This window comes from Euphorbia lathyris, chromosome 1, assembly GCF_963576675.1.
Source record: "Euphorbia lathyris chromosome 1, ddEupLath1.1, whole genome shotgun sequence".
Taxonomy (NCBI): domain Eukaryota; kingdom Viridiplantae; phylum Streptophyta; class Magnoliopsida; order Malpighiales; family Euphorbiaceae; genus Euphorbia; species Euphorbia lathyris.
The window spans coordinates 79,587,134-79,601,581 of NC_088910.1; the positions used below are offsets into that span (position 1 = coordinate 79,587,134).

General features: G+C 35.6%; 2 protein-coding genes across 2 annotated transcripts; both read right to left on the reverse strand.

The window, feature by feature from the left end:
- Positions 1 to 1,423: 1,423 nt before the first annotated feature.
- On the reverse strand, positions 1,424 to 2,836 carry LOC136202987 (U-box domain-containing protein 21-like). The gene has a single exon (XM_065994018.1). It carries the CDS (start codon positions 2,797 to 2,799, stop codon positions 1,486 to 1,488), a length of 1,314 nt encoding a protein of 437 aa, XP_065850090.1. The 5' UTR covers positions 2,800 to 2,836; the 3' UTR covers positions 1,424 to 1,485.
- Positions 2,837 to 7,823: 4,987 nt separating this feature from the next.
- On the reverse strand, positions 7,824 to 11,547 carry LOC136202997 (receptor protein kinase TMK1). Its single transcript, XM_065994029.1, has 2 exons — positions 9,129 to 11,547; positions 7,824 to 8,599 (listed from the first exon to the last, which is right to left on the reverse strand). The coding sequence occupies exons 1-2, from the start codon at positions 11,428 to 11,430 to the stop codon at positions 8,070 to 8,072; spliced, it is 2,832 nt and encodes a 943-aa protein (XP_065850101.1). The 5' UTR covers positions 11,431 to 11,547; the 3' UTR covers positions 7,824 to 8,069.
- Between the last annotated feature and the right edge of the window lie 2,901 nt (positions 11,548 to 14,448).

Genomic DNA, 14,448 nt, shown 5'->3' on the forward strand with positions numbered 1-14,448 from the left:
AAGATTTACAGTTTGAAAAAATGATGGCCCATCGTTATCACATAATACCATGCCTACACTTAGGATAGTGGGAACTATTGCTAAGTTAGTTATGAACTTTTTAATCCAGATAGCTTCCATCGCTTGTAGCAATGTACTCAACTTCCGTTATAGAATCTGCAATAGTCGGCTATTTACATAGTATTTTTATTTCATTTTCAATTTCAATGTTACATGCATATTTCTCATATAATATGTTAAAAACGTTGTGGGGTAATTTGTTGTTTAGTAATTACATGTTTTGTAGGCCTCTCCAAGAATTAAATGATTCTCACCACCAAGTTCTTTTCAAGTTAAAAGATTCATTGAATGTGTAAGACTTTTTTTCAACTGTTATGCCTTATTTACTTGTATTGATACAATATATTGGCACTAAAAACTTAGTTTTAATTCATAATTGACAATATTGCGGATATTTTGTAAGACATGAAAATCGACAAAGACTAAGAATATACTTGATAGGATGAGATTATTAAAGATACTTTTGTAATTATATATTTTTAAAATGTATTCAAATATTTTATATAAAATTAAAAATATATATGTTTTTAAATGTCCTAGAGGCAGTTTAATATAATAGCACTTTTGCTTGAAAATCATCCCAAATTTGTCTCAAAACCAGCATAAACTGCTTAAAAACCGTCCTAAAACCGCATAAAATCGTCGCAAAAATGTTGCAAGTTGGCCGTCTCTACAGAAATTTACCCCGACGTCTTATAAAAACCATTGCTAACCATTGCTAGAGTAGCAACACCTGTTGTACTTACGGAAACCGTTGGTAAAGTATAGTGACAGATAAAACTATAGCAAATAAAATCCGGTAAAACTTTTTTCTTTTTTTTTTGTAGTGTCTGGTCTGGACAACTTAGCTTTTACTTGTTAGGTGTTTGGATTTTGATCCTCCGGAGGTAACATGAACTATGGTTTGTTCTATCTCATCTCTGCCTTGCTCATCATAATGAGATTATTTTTTTTTTCTAAAGTAACATTGTAACGAGGAATGAATGTGCTTCTAAAAGATCCAATCAAATATTCGGTATAACGAGGAAGATCCGGGTAAACATCATATAAGTCGGATAATATTCATATTCCTCATCACTTATAAACCTAATTAATACTAACTAACGTACCTAATAATTATAGATTCAACTCTAACAACTACATCAAAATACATACTCCATCAAGTTCTTAATATAGTCGTTTTAGTATTACCAATTTGTTTTTTATATGAAATTTATATTATCAATGTACTTTTGATAATATGTCCTTATTTATAGTAAAAGAGATGTTATGTACTAATGCAAATAATTATAATTAAAAACATAGATAATTTTTGTATACAAAGTTAGAGTTTTGGTGAGAATTATTAATGTTTTTATACTAGTATACGAAGTAAATGTACGAAGTTTTTACATTTTGTAGCATACATTGTACAAATAAATAATTCTAGAGATACCTAAAGTCCATAGAAGAATCAAAACAAAGAGAATTAGCTCTGTAAAAATTCAACAATTTGAGCAAGTGTTTAGCCTTGTCCTTGGTGGTGTCTGGACAACTAAGCTGTAATAGTATCAATAACTTCTGAAAAGCATCCACTTTGAGTTGAAGTGCTTCAGCCATTATGATAGTATCATTATTCTTACACAACTTCCAAAGAATCGAAACAGAATATTGTGAAGCCAAATCAGATCCTGATATCTTGTGAAATAAAACAGGCATAATAAGAGCATTCTCATACGCCTTTTCTCTTCCTTGTTTAGAATCACATATATGGTCTAAAACACCTAATGCCTTGTCGCTTATGCTTTTATCTCCATCAACCAGTATTTCTATCACCACTGAAATCAAACCCATTTCAACAAATGTGGTTGCCATCTTATCGCTAACTTGGGATGGACTAATCATATAGAATATCACCATTAATGAAGCTTTCGTTGCAGATGGGCATATTGGCTTCTTAATCAACTCAATTAGGGCTTCAACAACTCCTTCTATATTCGCTAATTTGTTCACGTAACTTTGATCCAAAGAAACTAGTTGTTTCACCACATGAACTGCGTTTTGTATAGCTGAAAGATTGCCGTTTTGAAGAATCCATAGCATCGAACGCAAACAAGTTTCAGATCCTAGCCTGGATTCCCCTTCTGCACCAATTGGGAAAACCCATATCAAAGCGGACAATATCTCCTCTAACAAATCTGTGCAACTGCAACTCTCCATTGATGATTTTATGAATGACTCGAAAGCAATTGACAGAACCAAACCACCTCCATTTTCCACAATGCATTTCTTGTTTCGCTCACTTTCTTTTGACCAGTTGTTCATCTTCTTCACTAACTCTTTACACCTCTTGTAATCCCCAATTTCAGTTGCAACCCTAATTCTGTGAACAACATCGGAAACCTGGAAGGCGGTGACCGGAATGCGAGGTGTAGGAATCCTCTGAACGCCGTAAGATCGGTTCTGGACGCACCAATCTTGAATCATCTTGCGTATGAAATGATTAGGGATTTGATCGAAGCTGGATAATACCTGATTAGTAACGGGACATGTAAAGTTACCATCTTCAACCCATTTATCAATGCTTTCTCTATCGTAAGTTATCCCAGTCAAGAGAATGACAGGATCTTTCATCAAATCAAGGGTAATTGGGCACCGGAAATGTTGAGGAATGGCGATTTCGTCCATCTCTAAATTATGATTGATCTTCTTCTGCCGGGTGGCGGCTTCGACGGCTCTTCTTCTGGTCCAGGCCAGCATGATTTATTGTGTGTGAGAATAAAAGAGTGGTTATGGAGGAATGTGATTTGGGAATATATATCTGAAACTGAAAAGGGGTCAAAAAGAGAAGGGGGGAACACGGTGAAGAAGATTGATTTGACCAAAGGAAAAGGTAGTTAGTTTGTTGTGCAGGTAGTAATTGGATTATTGACCATTGAATAATTGACTGTTGACCAATTCCGGGTCGTATTCAGTAGGTACTCCAAACCACCCGCTTTTATTCTTTACTCGCCGGCCACTCCCTTTCTTTTACCGTAAACTGCGACCCGCTTTTTTTATTATTTATTGGAAAATTTACACAGAAATTAACTTTGCAAAAACTATTTATAATTATATCAAATCATAATTTTGAAGTATATCAAACTATTAAAATCATTATTTAACTATCAAACTTTATAAATTATGGGTCTAGAATATGTTGTCAAGAGTTTGAAATTTATGAATTGGGGTTTAAACTTTTTTTTTTTTTGGTAGAAAAGGAAAAGAAAAACGAACAACAAACTACCCAGGAATTAGCCTAGGGAAGCTAACCCCAAATCTATCTTCTAAGAGAAGAGGAGAGATGAAACTAGGGGAAACAGAAAGGGTAGTAAAAGCATATTTTATTTGGTATATATATAGAAAAAAATGACATATTGAAAATTAAATTTAATGATATGATTTAGGGTCTGTTTGGTTCAGCTGTTAGCTAATAGCTGTTGCGGTTGCTGTTAGTTGTTTGCAGTTGCAGTAAGCTGTTAGCTGTTGATGTTAGTTGTTTGTTATTAGCTGTTTAATTACTAGTGTTTGGTAAAATTATATTGAACTGTTGCTGTTCGGATTTAAAATGTCTAAAATGGACATGTTTTAAATTAATTAACGATGAGGGAAAATGTGAAAAAATGCTTATAACGTTTACAACTAGGAATAATTTCTCTTAATGTCTAAAATGTTGTAATTTTACCCATAACGCTGGCAGCTAAGAGTAATTTTACCCCTAACATTGACAAGTTGGATCAATTTCAAATATTATTAGAAAATATAGATATATTATTTCTTATTATACACCAATTGCACATACCAGTAGTTCTAAAAAAGAGATTTCATATTTTGTTGTGATTTAATAATAAAATTGAAAATTAATATTTATAAATTCGATGAAATATTGGAATTTTTTTTGACAAACTCGTACAAAAGATAATATATTTTTTTTATTTTCTTAAAAAAAAAATTCACGTCTAATCATATGTTTGTGATCTGTTACTAACGATGATAAAATCGTGCACATGTGAAGTGTAGGTGACAATATTCATGACCAAGAATACAGTTTGATAAATTATCTCTCAAATTGACTTAACGTGACATTGTTATGGGTAAAATTGCTTTTGGCTGCCAAAATTAGGGGTATAATTGCACCATTTTAGACATTAAGGGTATAATTGCTCATAGCTATAAATATTGGGGGTATTTTTGCACCTTATCCTATTATAAAATAAAAAATATGTTACACAAATTAATAAAAATAATCTATATAAAAAATAAAAAATTTATTGAACGCAACAAAACCTTATTTTTCCGGTAATTATGTTTTAGAAATATAAATAATGTTAAAAAATAAACATATTTTGTGGAAATAAGAAGGATAATTCCGTCAATAACAACTAACTATAAACATTTGTTTATGAAAAGCTCCAAATGGGAGATTTTCGTGAAACGCTCCAAAACGCTGCAGTTTTCAGAGAAAATGCCAAACGCTGCGGTTATATAAACCTAACCAAACGCTATATTTCCTGCGGTTTGGAGTGAAACGCTAAACGCTCATTCGAAAAGCTGAAACAAACACCCTCTTAGTTGTAAATTTGTAGTCAATTGTGATATTCATGTAAAAACCCTTATTTATTTTTATTTAGGTTTAAAGCCCAATATAACCCTTAAACTATACCTCGGAAACAAATTGTATCCCAAACTTCTAAAACCATAAATCAGCACCCTATTTATAAAGTGAATTACTATACATTGCCACAATTTCCTACCTCTAGTGCCGTGAATAGACGGAAATGCCCTTTGGACAAATTTTAAAAAAACTCAAAATCTCTCAAACACCCTAAACACTATTAGATTAAATCCGGACTAATTTCCCAACCAAACCATGAATCGTGACAGGGGCGGTAAAGGGAAAGCAAAAATGGTATGATTTACGGTTTTCGTTTGATGATTTTAGCTTCGTTTTTGAATATGTGCCTCTCTTTTTTAGAATCGTCGGAATCGCAGTCGGACGTATGAACATTACGCCCGACCTGTGGTTCAAGCGTTTGAACATCACGCTCGACCTATGGTGCAGGCGTGATAGCCTTATGCCCGTACCATAGGTCGGGCATAATGTTCAAACACCCGAACCACAGGTCGGGTGTAATGTTCATACGCCCGCACTATAGATCGGGCGTAATGTTCATACGTCCGAGTGGTATTTGGTGTTTTTTTATTTTTAAAAAAATTATAATTACATTTAATTAAATTGTTAAAGGTTAAATGTTTGATTATAATTTATATATTAAATGTTTAGATTGATTTGATTATAATTTATATGTTAAATATTTAGATTAAGGGAAAAGTACAAAAATAAACCATCTAGTTTGGATCATTTTCAAACATAAACTACGTGATTTAAAAGTTTGTAAATTGATACCTTGTGGTTCATTCTGTTAGCAAATATAGTCCAAACTGATTAGCGGTGTTAAAAAAAAGTCAAATGTCAAATGATAAAGAGCTATTTTATTTTTATATTTATTTATTTTATAAATTAACCTCTTTATTATCTAATTATTATAAACAAACCTCAAAACAAAAACAAAGACTGTATACACATCCATTGGATCTTCTCATTAGAAGATTAGTACATTGAAGTTAACATAATTAAACATATGAGAAGGCAATGAAAATAGAGAGAGAGTGAGTGTGTTTAGAAAGAGAATGAAAATAAATTAAAGAGAGACGTGAGAGAATGAGGATGGTGAATTTGATATTTTGTTTTTGTTTTGGGGTTTGTTTGTAATAATTAGATAATAAGAGGTTAATTTATAAAATAAATAAATATAAAAATAAAAATAGTTCTTTACCATTTGACTTTTGATTTTTTTAACACCGTTAATCAATTTGGACTACCTTTGCTAACAAAATGTACTACAAGGTACCAATTTGCAAACTTTTAAACCACGTAGTTTATGTTTGAAAATGACCCAAACCATATAATTTATTTGTGTAATTTTCCCATAAATAAATTCTGTAAATAAGAATATTTACTAAAAAATAGCCATAAAAGGGGATAAAAAGAACTGTGCTTTTGATAAACTTATTAAAAGAAAATATAAAATCGATAAAAAAGAAACTCAGATATGTTATTTGTAAATTAGTGTAGTTATGTGATGTTTAACGTAATTTTCTCTAAAATTTGTGTGTCCAATACTTGAACCCACGAAGCCCAACTATAAATGCCAACTTATTTCCATTTTGAATCAAAACGCAGACAGCAGTCGAAAGTAGAAACTGAGGGTGGGGTTATTTTTGGTATAAATTGAAATTTCAGGGATGACATAACATGACATCTTTTGTTTTCCATCGCATAAATAAATGAATAAGCGTCACATGCAGTTATTATTTTCTTTTTGATGATATAGAATGTGTAGCAATTATCAACTATGATGTAAAAGCCAACCATTCATATTATATTATAACAAACCTTTTTTTTTTTATTATTATTAAAAAAAGTTTAGGCAATGGTAGGTCTATCCACTAGTAAAGTCACGGTAAATCACAGACCTCGATAAGGGTTTCCAGTAAAATTTACGAATGATCTACCAATAAAGACTAAATTTTGACGGGGTGGGGAATCGAACCTCAAACCTGTCAAACAGAGGTTCAATGCATATTGTAAAAGCTCATTTTATTACAACTAATCATTCAATCCTAATTTCCAAATTACTAATTCAAATTATATGTTACCAGTCTTACTGATAACACTTCAAGTTTGGATAAAGTTAAATTTGGCTTTATATTTTATATAATTTGTTCATTTGTTCTTTCAGTTTCAAATTTGACATTTTTTATTTTTGTGTATTAGGAGAATTTGTTATTTTGCTTTCTTTTTATTATTATTATTCCATTACTTGATTGACGATTCTGGGAAATATACATGTCATTGCATAATTGAATGATATAATTTAGCTATGCATCTTACCAATAAAATTATCTATTATTTAAAGATTTTATGTTGAGAAAAATTAAAGCTTAACTAAATTAAGTTTAAGTTATGTTCTGGGTTTGATCCTAATATATATAGGAAATTTTAATTGAGAGAGGGTGTATTATCAACTTCAAATCGATTAATCGATTTAATTTATATATATAATTGAAAATAGATAAGGGTAAAATTTGAAGGAAATGAAATCCAAATATGGTAGCAAGTGTGATTGGATATAAAATAAAATAAAGAAAAAAGGTTATTTGAAGCTTTAAGCTTTAAAGCTTTACAGAGCATTCTGATCGGACAAAAAGCAACCTAATTTTGATGGAACCTGTTTTGCTTCATATTGGAAAAGTGAAAAATGCCACAAACACAACTGCTGTAGTGAGATGATGATTGGGTATCGTATCGTATCTGCAATCACTCAAAAATATTCATCTAATCATTAACTGACTTGGTTGCTTCTGCCATTATTTTTATCTGGACAAGTAACTACAATACTACTTTACATTTACAAAATTTTAAAGATATGGTGATGGTGATGGGGAAAAGCTTAGCTTGCCACATTTAACAGTAACTCCCTGCACATAATTATGCCATTCTTTTTACAAAAATAACTTTTTTTATTTCCATGAGACCATATACCCACACATTTAAACCCCAATGCTCTTGTATCCATATTATTATGTAAGGAGCAGTACTGAGTCTGATCAGCCTATAAATGAGCTGAATCTTATATCAAAAATAAAGAGAAAGTGATAGAGATATATTAGTAATGTATATAGACGGTTTCAAAACGGAGAGACTCAATAAATGAGATTTGGCCAAAAGAACATAGTATTCAACCAAACTCAACTCATTCTGTTATCCATTGTCAAAATCTGTAAATCATGAGAAGAACATCCAAACTATAATTAATCCAAGAACACTTCCAGAACTAAAAGGTAATAGAATTAGGAGTCAGGGAAAATATTGAAAGAAAGAATGAACATACAAAACAAAACCATATCATATTTTACAACAACTCCCTCTATCTCCCATCTGCTGACGTAAACGATTCCGCAAATCCACATGGAACTGTGGGTATACTGGTTTGTGTATTGTCTAAACTCGGGAGGTATGAAGAAGAAGAAGACTCCATATTACTTCTACCTTCAAATTTTTGCCACTTTTCCAGTACTTGTGGTAAGGACATGTCAAGATCAATGCCATATATGTCTTCTGGATTTTGATCACTTGGTTTCCACAGCTCCACTAGAGAAGATAGCACATTAACTGCGTGCCCCATGTCCGGCCGTTGATATGGCTCCCTTGCGCAACAGTGACCTGCCAACTCTGCAACTGTGCTAACACTCGCCAGTGTTTCCTCATCAAGGTCAATCGTCATGTCAATGGCCTTGCGGAATGACTCCTTGTTCAGGTGCATTCTCCGATACCAAGTTACTAGATGCATACTCTCCTCCGGTTGGCTGTCGTCCAAAGCTTTTCTACCTGTTATAATCTCCATTAATATCACCCCGAAACTGAACACATCAACTTTTGTCGTCACCCTACCAGTAACTGCAATGAGATCACCAACAAGAGCTGAATGTTAGACCTTTGAATTGGACCACAGTTTATTGTATAACTCACGCAAAATCTAAACAATTGATTTCCTCATTCAGGAGGATGACATTTTTTGTTTTCAGAATCCGGTTCAATCTAGATTTGAGCAGGTAAAGTAAAGTAAAGCTCCTTGAAAAACTGTTTTTTGTCCAGCTTAAGGGTACTCCTAGGTACTCCAACTAACAACTTGTTGTTATTAAGGGGAGATTACTTTATGTGAAAACATAATGCAAGTGAATTATGTTATGTGAGAACCAACAACAACAAAAATCCACCAATAAAAGAAATAGAAATGGTAAACCCAGTTCATTGCTTTCAAAATAAAACTGAATATTATATATAAATATAGCAGGTCTTGGGTCAGTTTTTCGGTTAAACTAACAGATTCTAGGACTTTTGGCAATAAGAAAAACAATTTCTGCATACAGATTAGCATCAAATATCTCAATAAGGAGGGAGGCAAAGCAACCAGAATAAAGATTACCTGCATACTCTGGTGCCAAGTATCCAAAAGTTCCAGCAATTCTAGTCTCAATGGAGCCTTTACCCTCTGGTGCAAGGCGGACTAATCCGAAATCTGCAACCTTGGCTCTCATATCATCCCCAAGAAGAATGTTAGAGGGCTTCAAATCCCTGTGTATAAAACTTTGATGTGCCAAACCATGCAAGTACTCAACACCCCTGGCTACATCCAAGGCTATAGTTAATCTCTTTTTCCACTCCAAAGGTTTTAGTCCTTCTTCTGCCCAATTGAACAGATGCCTGCTGAGTGTTCCTTGAGGCATATATTCATACACAAGTAGCTTTTCATTGCCATCCAAGCAGTATCCAAGAAGTGCAACAAGATGCCGGTGCCTAACCTTGGTTAAAACTGCTATCTCAGACTGAAACTCAGCTAGTCCCTTGTTGCTGATGACCCCGCACGCCATTCTCTTGACAGCAATTTTTGTACCATCATGCAACTCACCTTTGTACACTACTCCAAAACCTCCTTGCCCCAATATATTTGCCTCGCTGAAATTGTCCGTAACGTTCCTCAAAACTTGAATAGAAATAACCATATTACCCGCTTCAACCATTTGAATGTCACCATGCTCGCTCATAGGAATGGTATTGGCCTCACTAATTGCACCAACACTAACACTTGAGCCAGCAACTGTTATCTTGACACTCTCATTATCTGATCCTGAAAAGCGAGGATGAATCACCATTGCATTTGGGCTCTGCACTCTGCTAAACCTCTTCTGTTTTTTGTATACACAGAAAACTACCAAGCCAATGAAGGATATAACAAATATACCCCCAATTACAGAGAACAAAATTACCCCAATTGGAGTGGAAGATTTCTTCCCATCATTTCCAGAACTACTTCCAGAACCTGTATTTGCTGTTGGATCTGCTGATGGTGATCCAGGAGTTGTGGAACTGTTGACTTCCTTCCCAATGTCAGGATTTCCATTAGTATTCACAATCACATTACTCTTAAAAACGGGAATTTTCCCAGAAAGTTGGTTGTTTGAAACTTCAAGCATCTTCAGTGCAGGCAGCGCAGTAAGCTCCTGAGGAATTGAACCAGTAAGATTATTATTATCAAGAACCAACCTTTGCAGTGACTTAAGCGAAGCCAACTCAGGAGAAATGGTTCCTGTAAGACCCATCTTCTGGAAATTTACAACGGAAATGTTGCCTTCAGTACAAGTAATTCCAATCCAATCTGCACAAGGATCATTTCCCTTCCAACTCTCAGCTAACCTTTGCGGATAGCCCAAAGATTTCACAATCAGAAGCAACGTGTTAACCCTGGAATCACAATCAGCAGGACTAGGCAAACAAAAACTGTTTGAATCTTTAGTCAAGTCCACAGAGACAGAGCTCTTAAATGCAGGAATTGGGCCTTGAAACAAGTTATTTGTCAAATTCACTACATTTAATGACTCAAGGTTGATCAATGACACGGGAATAGGACCAGTGAATGAATTATCTCTTATACTCAAGACCTCCAAATCTTTCAAACCCGAAAAGTCCGGCAAAGGACCCGAAAAGTCGTTAGAATGCAACCAGATATCCTTCAACAAAGTCATATTCTGTATAACATCAATAGTACCAGTAAGCTTGGTTTTACTGGTCTGACCATTGAGCCATAAAGACTGGATTTGCGAACCAGAAAAGGTTGGAGGCAAACCGCCTTCAAGCTGGTTAAAGGCCAAATGCAGAATAGTTAGACCCGGAAAAGCATCGGGGCCAAAAAAAGGGGGTATTGAACCAATAATGTTAGCTGAATTAGCAGAGAAATTCTGCAAAGCAGAAGCATTTGTAATAGTAAGAGGAATTAGCCATGGAGAAAAAGGGTTATTATCAATCTCGAGAGCTTGGAGAGAGGACAAACCAGTAAAGAAATCAGTAGGGATGGAAGTAAAGTGGTTCCCAGTAAGCATAACCACTTGAAGTGAAGCCAAGCCAGATAAAGTAGGTAGAGGACCAGCAATATTGTTCCATTGAAGCTCTAAGCGCTCAAGTTGAGTAAGATTTCGAAGATTTGAAGGAAGTGTACCTTGAAGATTTCGACGACCAACTTGGATCCGGGTGACCCGTTTCCTTTCATCACAAACAACATGATTCCAGTTGCAGGGATCGGGGTCGGACCAGCCAAGAGAATCTGGTACATTGAGGGTCTTCTTGAGAGAGAGCATAACAGCAGCATCTTGAGTTTGACAAGTAACAAAGCCAGAAAGAAAAACAAGGAAAATGTAAAAAGTGGAGAGAAGATGCGTTGGGGTGTTCTTCATGTTTGGTATTGAGAGAAAGTTGAAAGGGTTTAAAAGCAGAAAGAGAAAGGGAAGAGAGAATGTAGAAGATGAAGAAAGGAACAAGGGATAGGGAAGAGCAGGAGAAAAAGGAAGAGAGAGAGCTGTAAATGATGGGGAAAGCACATGGCTTTATGGGTGGGACCCACAAATCTCAAAGCCAAAGAGGAAAACCAACCATTGCCTTCCTGCCTGTCACAGCTTGTTTTTTGTCTGCATTGTGTCTTCTTTTTTCTCTTTTTTTTTTTTTTTTCCAGCCATTGCCATTGCAGGAGTCTGTATGCCTCACATGCCTTCTACTTCATCAAACATGCAAATTAAAACATTTCTAAACAATATTTCATTTTTTTTTTTTTTAAAGTTGGGTTTGTAACTTACTTGGAATTTATGTAAGGCCCTGTTATTTATTACTTAATTTCAGTAACAATCAGTTCAATTCAGTATTCAGTTTCAGTATTCAATAATTTATCATTATTTATTATAATTATTATATATTATTATTATTTATATATAATTTATTATTATTATCATTATTTATTTATAATTTCAGCAATTTATTATAATTATTATAATTTATTATATATTAATTTATCTATTTTCATTATAAAAATACTTAATTGTAATAAAAAGTTAAGAGTGTGTATTCATATAAAAATTTATATTTAATTTCATAGGCTTTAAATTATATATAAATTTGTGTTTGTATGTAATTTATATTTTTAATTTAAATTAGACTCATTTTTATTTAATGTCATAGGATTTTATCGAGCCTAAATTTTATTTGATATTTAATTTAGTTTAATCTTTTTTTTTTGTAAGAAAGGAAAGGAAAAAAAACAAAACCAACAAAAAACCTACACCGGGATCAGTCTAGGAAGGCTGACCCCAATCCTATCCTCTAGGAGAGAAGGCAAAAGAAAAGAAGGAGGAACAGAGAGGGTAGAAACACCTAACATTCTCCCATGCCCAGCAGCTGCTAAGCGATCCGCCACGCGGTTTTGCTCCCTAAAAATATGGGAGAAATTAAGATACTCAAAGGCAGGACGAAGCCTCAAAATAGCTTTGATGAGATTCTGGCTCTTCAGACAAACAGCCTGGCTATCTGAAATCCTGTTAATAGCCTCCAGATTATCAGATTCCACCGAGAGCTTTTTAACACCCATGCGAATGGCGAGTTTAATACCTGACAAGATACCCCAGAGCTCCGCAGAAAAGGAGGAGCCCGTCCCCAAGTTATGGGTAAACCCCGCCATCCAATTGCCACCAGCATCCCGAAGAACTCCTCCAGCAGCAATTCTGCCATTGCTAAGGCAGGAGCCATCAGTATTCAACTTAGCAAACCCTTCTCTAGGCTTACTCCAGCCAACTAGCAGGATCTCTTTATCCGGGGAGGGACGAACAAGGGAATCTCTTTCAAAGCTTTGAGTAATAACAAAGAGCTTCTTCGAGAAGAAAAACAGTAAATCAGGAATAAGGACAGCCTTACCCGCAAATAATTCTTCATTCCTCCACTTCCAGATTTGGTGACAAGTAATAGCAAAGAGGATGGCACCGTGCTCCATGTTGGCCAGCAAGTTCCCCTTGGCTCCTTGAGAGAACCAGCCCCTTTCAGAAAAGGCCATGAAGGAAGGGAGGATGTGATGAGGGAGGATCCCTTCCCAGATCTTCTTACTATTTGGGCAATCCCTCAAGGCATGGCACAAGGTTTCCACATTGCCTCTGCATCTACTACAGGCACTAGACTCAGTCAAGTGCCTTCTGTGCCTATCCGCATTCGTAAGGAGCCTGTCTTTGATACCCAGCCAAAGGAAGCTCCTGATACGGTAAGGGATCTTGAGGGACCATATGGACTTCCAAATCTCCAAGGGAGGATCAGCCCTATTAGGGGTAAAAGCTTCATAGGCCGATTTACAAGAATAAGTACCATTATTCGTCAAGGCCCAGCAATGTCTATCCTTATCCTCCTCTTGATTGCTAATCTTCACTCCTCTAATGTTAAGAAGGGTCTCCAGACTAAAGAAAGAGTCGAACTTTGACCAGATCCAGTCTCCCCCCGAGTCCACCACATCAGCAATTTTCCAGGAAAGGAGATCAGCCGACGGAGGGGCATTACACACATCAATCAGCGGTTTATCACCAATCCAGGTGTCATACCAGAAGCTAATAGATCTACCATTACCCACCTCCAGGCCAATCCCCGTACAGAATTCAGCAAACACGGCACTGAGCCCTTTCCAAAGGAAGGAACAGCTAACAACCCTCTCCTTCGGGCCACCAAAGATTCTATCTTTCCGATACTTCCCGCACAAGAGACGGACCCAAAGGGAGGAGGGGAATTGCCACATTCTCCAAAGAAGTTTCATTAACAGGACTTTATTATTGTCCTTTGCCTGCCTAATACCAAGACCCCCCCTGTTTTTAGGCTGGCAAGCTTCCTTCCACGGGACCAGGTGAACCTTTCTCCCATCTCCAGACTCACCCCACAGGAAACGCCGATTTATCTTATCCAGGTCACTAAGGACAGGCTCAGGAAGCTTACAGGCCTGCATGATGTGGTTCGGAGCAGCGCAGTTAACTGACTGGATCAAGGTAAGGCGACCTGCAAGGGAAAGAGAATTAGCTTTCCAGCTAGCACACAAACCATTAGTTTTGTCCAAAATATCCTTGAAAGAGGCTTTGGAAACCATGTCACTGTGAAGAGGAACCCCAAGATACTTCCCCAAAGAGTTCGTCAGAGGTATGCCAGAGAGCTCACTCAGTCTTCTGCACAAGCTATTGTCCATATTTTTGGAACAAAGCATACGGGACTTTTGGATGTTAACCTTCTGGCCAGAAGCCTCGCAAAAACAATCAAGGATATCCATAACTGTTTTAATTTGCTCCTCATTACCCTCAACGAAAAGCATGACGTCATCAGCAAAGAGTAAATGGGTAATAGGGGGGGCAATGTCTGTTGATAGAAACAGGGTGGAGAGTCCCTTTTTCACACCGCCTCTTGGA

Bases quoted from the DNA above. Each gene is read 5' to 3' on its own strand.
- LOC136202987 (XM_065994018.1), bottom strand. From the start codon at position 2,799: ATGCTGGCCTGGACCAGAAGAAGAGCCGTCGAAGCCGCCACCCGGCAG.
- LOC136202997 (XM_065994029.1), bottom strand. From the start codon at position 11,430: ATGAAGAACACCCCAACGCATCTTCTCTCCACTTTTTACATTTTCCTT. The intron at 8,600-9,128 runs GTAATCTTTATT...ATCTCATTGCAG, and splicing joins CTTGGCACCAGAGTATGCAG to TTACTGGTAGGGTGACGACA.